Here is a 7151-nt window from a genome sequence, read left to right as displayed (position 1 = left end):
TACGTAAACAAAAAAGAGAGAGAGAGCTGCATGATACGAAGGTTAACGTCCACTCATTTCACTGGACACTAACTAAACTCCTGAACTCTTATTGAAAATCAAGTTCCCAAGGTTCGACGCTCCACCCCCCACAACTACCTCTTCAAGAGCGAAAACCACGATCCTTCTTAACTCACCCCTACTAAGAGGCACTATCCTGCATGCCAATAAAGTGAATTTTGTCATTATACGAAAACTCACCCTACTCTTTATTATTTTGGGAAAAAAAGTTTAAAAAATCTTCTAATATCAAAATTTACAAATTTCCTTGAAACACTAGAATACACATATTTTTTAGACTTCAAGATTTCTACATATTATAAAGTCTAAATTTTCTGTTCCTAAATAATTAAAATTGTCACTCACCAGGTAGGTAAGTGGTCAAACAGGTGATAATATACGGGATTTGACAGCTATCCAATATGAAGAAGTGTTTACCCATTAACACCAAAAAGGTAAGATCAGTCTTATATTATGGGTAGGTAGGTAGGTATGTGTTGAATTCGGGAAAAACTCCACTTACCTAATACCTACCTACTCCACAGTTGCATTTGGGTAAAAAATTAAGAATGAAAAGTTGATTGCGTCGTAAAAAGATGTGAAAAATCCATATCTGAGGATAAAACTGCAAAGAATAAGTAACTTCTTAAGGCCAAAAAAGTCATTTATTTTTATTCCGTTCAGAAAATGACCGGTTTTAATTGTGTCACACAATAGGTACGAGGAACGAAAGGCGCCTTCTAAATGGTTCAAAGGTTTTCATAGCGTCCGCCTTTAGTTAAACAAAAAAAAAAAAAAAAAAAAAAAAAAAAAAATCAAACGATTGAGACCGGTATCTCAATTAACTATTAAGTCGTACGTACTTTCCATAAAATAAAAATATCTAACGGGGGCGGAAATTTATCAGGAATATTGTAACAAGTGAAATTGATTGCTTTTTGGTAACGTTTGAATCCACATTATCTCAGTTTAAATATCAAATATCATGGGTAAGGATCGGAATTTCATTTTACTTGACTTATTCTGAAGTGGCAGAATTCTAGGAAGTTCAAACTAATCATAACTATTAATTTTGTTTCAATCTTGTACAACAAAATTGTATATTCTCTACAATTGCCGCGAGCAAAGGAAGTTATAAGAAAACAAATGAGTAGGTTCAATGAATGAAGGTACAACAGAAGAAAAAAAAATAAACAAGATGACATCTTTCAGAAGTATTACTGATGACAGTAATTGTGTTAAGTAAGATGTAAGATCATAGTAGGTATTCCTGATACCGAGAATTGTAAGGATTTTATACGTGATAAAACAAGGATACCTAGAAATTAAACTAACATATCGATTCATATTTTCTGTCCTTTTTTTTTTTAGTTCTTTGATTTTGTCATTATCAATCAAAAAATCATAATATATCCATAATAGCCTACCAAATACATATACTCGTACAATACGTATCTGTGAGTCGATTTCAAAGTTCACAAAATGAATTCTGAATAGGGCAATCAAAAATAACTAAAACGTAAATTGAATCAAGGACAATAAAGTGCAAGATATTGAAATTGTAAAGAGATACAAGTTGAAGAGTTTCAGGTACACTATTAAAAAGTAGTTGTAAATAATAAATGAAACTAAAATAATATAAAATATATAAAATCAAAAGGAAATTCTGCTTGTTCTTAGGGAGGTGTGAAGGGAAAATGATAAAATTAGTTCAATTTAAAATTGAATTGAATTGAGGGGGGGGATAGACTTTTTGGGAAATACCTATTACATGCTTCTTTTCAATCTTTGAGTTCTTCATAGGGACTGTAAAAAACTGCTCGCATTTCATCAATGTTCCTAATTCCTAATAAAATATTTTGACTTACTTACCTATGCAATTCAAATTTGATTTTCAAGTCAAATCTAGTGATTTTTTTTCCTCGAATCTAGTGATTTTTTAAAATTTGGAGTGGAGACCCTGTTCTCATTCCTCTTTTGTCATTAATTAGTTTTTTTTTCCAAATATTAATTAGCTTATATTACATGCTTCTTTTCAATCTTTGAGTTCTTCATAGGGACTGTAAAAAACTGCTCGCATTTCATCAATGTTCCTAATTCCTAATAACATATTTTGACTTACTTACCTATGGAATTCAAATTTATCATTTTCTTTTTGTGTCATATTTTATTATTGTTATTATATTATTATTTACCTACTATTGCACATCAGTAAATGAGTACCTACCTACAATCTACAGGTACTGGTCCACAGAAAATCTATGAAGACGAACTAGTTGAAATTCGTAAATAATAAAATGATTTACTATTTGAAATTATTTTATATCTGTTAGGTAATTAGCTTAATTAATTTCTCACACAAGTGATGTAAGAAGTTCAGTGCTCACTACTTAACTCTCAATTACCATAGCCCAACAATGCAGTATTCAGTATCATCTGTCAGGCAATATCCATTGCTAGCTGGAAGGGTGCTGTATTGATTTTGCTCATTGGCCTTTTGCTGATTTTTTTCTTCCTATTTTGTAATCAACACTAGAATCTATAAACCATGTCAGATGATCTATGGAGGGAGTGTGCTGCCTGGCTAACAAGATGTGGTGTCCTGAGGGAAGATCACAAAGCTAACTGGTCCGAGGCTTCAATGTCAGACTTAGCCCTGACTCTGAGGGATGGGGTTGTCATATGTAATCTCCTGAACAATCTGGACCCTGCTTGTATTGATATGAGAGAGGTCAACCAGAAACCTCAGCTTGCTCAAGTAAGTTAAATATTCAAGTTACCTAAGTATTATGTTCAAGTTACCAAGTATGTTCATTAATGACAAGTACTTATGTACGTAACTGTATGTGAATGACTGAACCAATATGCAATGGTTTTCATCAACCAGTTAGATCTAACAGGTTGATATTGAACCTGGACAAATAATCAGTTATTCTATGCAAGTCCGGAAGTTACTTTTCATCAAGTAACTCTTGTGAAGGGGTAAACATTTTAATGAGTTTAACAATCACATTCAATACCCAAAATCATTTCCAATTGTTTCAGTTTTTATGCCTAAGGAACATCCGAATCTTCATCCAAATTTGCAGAAACTACTTTGACATTGCCGAGAATGATTTGTTTGAACCATCCATGCTGTTTGACTTCGGTGACTTTTTCAAAGTCCTTCACACATTATCAAAACTGTCATTATGTCCCAAAGTTCAGAAGCAAAAAAACATCAAGTGAGTGAAAAGTGAAACTATAGCCACATTACTTAATTTTATATAAAATCACTAAGCATCTGGGCACATATAATTTATTAATAAAAAAATATTATACTTACTTAGGCATTAAAGTGATTCTTTAGTTTATTGATGAATTTTTTGACACCAAATGCATGGCCATAGTAGTGGTCGAAATATATCAACTTGTCTGTCCTTTTATCTATAGTCTTGTTTTTTAACGTCCATTAGATAGGGGACAGTCCGTAATCCACTCCAGTCAAGTGAAGACCATGTCCAGAAATATGTATACTATCACAATAAAAAAATATTATACTTACTTAGGCATTAAAGTGATTCTTTAGTTTATTGATGAATTTTTTGACACCAAATGCATTGTTTAATACTATCACAAATTTTAGATTGACATCAATTGCTACACATGTGCATACATACAAGACAATTTTGTGATATTAATTTATTTCTTCCTATTTTACAGGGGCTTCTCAATCAATCCACCTAGAACTCTATCTCAAGAGGATATTTATAAAAGTCTGAATACAAAGTAAGTGTGAATCAATATATCCTTTCAAACTTACATAGGATAATGTATATTTATCAATTCAATTGATGCTTTGAGTCCATGTTCCCTTTTCATTTACGCCATCAAAATAAGACTATTGCATTGTGTATGTGGAAAATAAATGTGGTACCTATACAAGATGTAGACAAATGTGGGCATGGCACATGTAGGTTATGGATAACATCACTCACTTTCCTTTGCACCTCAGAGGAACTGATTTAAGGGTGAAAGAGCATTTGAACTATCAATTCAATTGATGCTTTGAGTCCATGTTCCCTTTTCATTTACGCCATCAAAATAAGACTATTGCATTGTGTATGTGGAAAATAAGGGTGGTACCTATACAAGATGTAGACAAATGTGGGCATGGTACATGTAGGTTATGGATAACATCACTCACTTTCCTTTGCACCTCGGAGGAACTGATATAAGGGTGAAAGAGCATTTGAATCAAATTTTAAGCTGGAAAAGATATAGGTTTATTAGTTTCTGCATATTCAGTCTTGACATGTGCTATGGATTTCTAATATTACACCTCAATACTTAATATTATCATTGTTTCTTTCATGCTGCAAAGTATTGGCTTTGTTGAGCCAAAATGGATGCAGTTCACAATTAAGAGTCCTCAAATCAGAGACACTGATGAAACTGTGTATGAAGACTTGTGCTATGTTAAAATTCCCATGCAGGTTAATAAATTCAACCTCATTATATTCTGTGTTGTAATTGTATAATTTGGAAAATTGAGGCATGTGATTAGTGTTGTCCCTGTTAGTTTTTCTCATTAGAACTGTATTTTCCTTTTGGGAACTAAAATGATTTTTCTTTTTCAAGGTGGTGTATTCCCAAACCTGTACTGAATACTGCATTGTTGGGCTATGGTAATTGAGAGTTAAGTAGTGAGCACTGAACTTCTTACATCACTTGTGTGAGAAATTAATTAAGCTAATTAATAATTGAAAAAAAAAACTAATTAATGACAAAAAAGGAATGAAAAGTGCTGAAAAAATAAACAGATAAACAAAAACTTGACTGATTTGTTTTTGACCAAAAAAGTGACACAGGGGAGAAAAATAGGAAGAGCTTTTTCCCACGGAACAAATTTTCCCACATATTCAGTAGATGTGGGATTTTCATATTGAGCTGGTGTCTGGTTTGGGTTTGGGCACTCCTGAAAAAAAAAATTAATATTCTAGAAATATATTAATCCTTTCATAGTTAAAAATATAATAAAAATACCTAGCTGAATGCTGGCTTGGTACAGCTATGTAGAGGGATTTTTTTCTTTTTTGTGGGAAAAACCTCTTCCTTTGATTTCTTCCCCGAGTGGGGAAAATAAATCCCCTCTCCATCTGAAAACTCCAAGGTCAATGCGCTATCTCAATGAAGTATGACTTATCTCTGCTAAATCATAGTTTGATACGGATGCTGTGCTAATAGCGCCTTGAAATTCCAGTTGATGCAATGTGCAAGTATAGGAGTAGAGGCATCTCCACTAATGAACAGAATAATAATTCCCAGTACCCACATTAGGAATAGGGAAAAGAGAGATGCTGTGCTAATAGCGCCTTGAAATTCTAGTTGATGCAATGTGCAAGTATAGGAGTAGAGGCATCTCCACTAATGAACAGAATAATTCCGAGTACCCACATTAGGAATAGGGAAAAGAGTCATCTCCACCAATATGGGTTGAAAAGACATCTCCACCATTTCCCAGAAGGTTCTGTATTTTAGAGAGGTCCTATTATTAAATTTGTTGTATAATTTTAGGTAGGTACCTATTATTGTTAAAAATAAAGTAAACTATTTCAATTCAATTCATTGAACTATAGAACACACACATTATTAGTCTGAAAAATTATATAGGTACCTATATAAAAAAAAATTGTAGTTTCGTTATAAGTAAAATAAAAAAAAAATCGTGTGCTATTCATATTCTTTTCAGAAATTAGTAGATACCTAACTATGAGTTTTACAGAAGAAAAGACGAAGAAATGTTACCTATGTACTTGTAGGTATCACCATGAGCCATTGTAAAATGTTGTTTAATATTGTAAACTTTGGCGTTTCTAATTTTCTAAACCTCATCAAATATCAGTCTACTGATATAATATTTTAGTTTCATTTATTATTTACAACTACTTTTTAATAGTGTACCTGAAACTCTTCAACTTGTATCTCTTTACAATTTCAAGATCTTGCACTTCATTGTCCTTGATTCAATTTACGTTTTAGTTATTTTTGATTGCCCTATTCAGAATTCATTTTGTGAACTTTGAAATCGACTCACAGATACGTATTGTACGAGTATATGTATTTGGTAGGCTATTATGGATTTATTATGATTTTTTGATTGATAATTACAAAATCAAAGAACTACAGTCTACTGATCTACTCAATTACCTATGACTTTTTTCAGTAGCTTGGTTTTTCCGTTCCCAATTGTTTAATCTTCTCAAATTTCAATGTTAACGTTAACATCTCGCAAAAATCGCAAGACATTACGACTCCACATGTAAAATAATTTGGTAGGTAGGTACTTATTGATATTGGAATTAATGTGAATTAAGAATGTAAAAAATATCTGAAAAACTGGATCAATTTTCGGCAGGGGTTGACTGCTGTGACTAGCACACATTAGTGAGTAATTCAAGCATAAATACTTATCTAATACCTACCTACGTAAAAATTTGATAATGTACCAGAAACTTCGGAAAAATAAAGTAGGTATATGAAATAGGAAACCCGAATATCTCGTGGAATAGTACATGATGCCTATAAAGAACTACAAAAAAAAAAGGACAGAAAATATGAATCGATATGTTAGTTTAATTTCTAGGTATCCTTGTTTTATCACGTATAAAATCCTTACAATTCTCGGTATCAGGAATACCTACTATGATCTTACATCTTACTTAACACAATTACTGTCATCAGTAATACTTCTGAAAGATGTCATCTTGTTTATTTTTTTTTCTTCTGTTGTACCTTCATTCATTGACTTACCTACCTGGTGAGTGACAATTTTAATTATTTAGGAACAGAAAATTTAGACTTTATAATATGTAGAAATCTTGAAGTCTAAAAAAATATGTGTATTCTAGTGTTTCAAGGAATTTTGTAAATTTTGATATTGGAAGATTTTTTTAAACTTTATTTCCCAAAATACCTACTATGATCTTACATCTTACTTAACACAATTACTGTCATCAGTAATACTTCTGAAAGATGTCATCTTGTTTATTTTTTTTTTTTCTTCTGTTGTACCTTCATTCATTGCACCTACTCATTTGTTTTCTTATAACTTCCTTTGCTCGCGGCAATTG

General features: G+C 32.0%; 1 protein-coding gene across 1 annotated transcript; it reads left to right on the top strand.

Moving 5' to 3' along the window:
* Positions 1-2379: 2379 nt before the first annotated feature.
* On the top strand, positions 2380-4559 carry LOC103514168 (protein vav-like). The gene is made up of 4 exons (XM_017446106.2): positions 2380-2797; positions 3085-3263; positions 3742-3807; positions 4403-4559. The coding sequence occupies exons 1-4, from the start codon at positions 2588-2590 to the stop codon at positions 4557-4559; spliced, it is 612 nt and encodes a 203-aa protein (XP_017301595.1). The 5' UTR covers positions 2380-2587.
* The last annotated feature ends 2592 nt before the right edge of the window (positions 4560-7151 follow it).

The sequence above is a fragment of the Diaphorina citri genome, unplaced genomic scaffold (genome assembly GCF_000475195.1).
Source record: "Diaphorina citri unplaced genomic scaffold, Diaci psyllid genome assembly version 1.1 scaffold1096, whole genome shotgun sequence".
Lineage (NCBI taxonomy): Eukaryota > Metazoa > Arthropoda > Insecta > Hemiptera > Psyllidae > Diaphorina > Diaphorina citri.
Note: the sequence above shows the minus strand (reverse complement) of the source record. Positions and strands in the feature narration are given on the sequence as shown.

What these genes read in the sequence shown, in the direction of transcription:
- LOC103514168 (XM_017446106.2), top strand. Translation starts at nt 2,588, where the DNA reads ATGTCAGATGATCTATGGAGGGAGTGTGCTGCCTGGCTAACAAGATGT. An exon ending in AGAAACCTCAGCTTGCTCAA is followed by an intron (nt 2,798 to 3,084) that starts GTAAGTTAAATA and finishes CAATTGTTTCAG; the next exon opens with TTTTTATGCCTAAGGAACAT. An exon ending in TATAAAAGTCTGAATACAAA is followed by an intron (nt 3,808 to 4,402) that starts GTAAGTGTGAAT and finishes CATGCTGCAAAG; the next exon opens with TATTGGCTTTGTTGAGCCAA.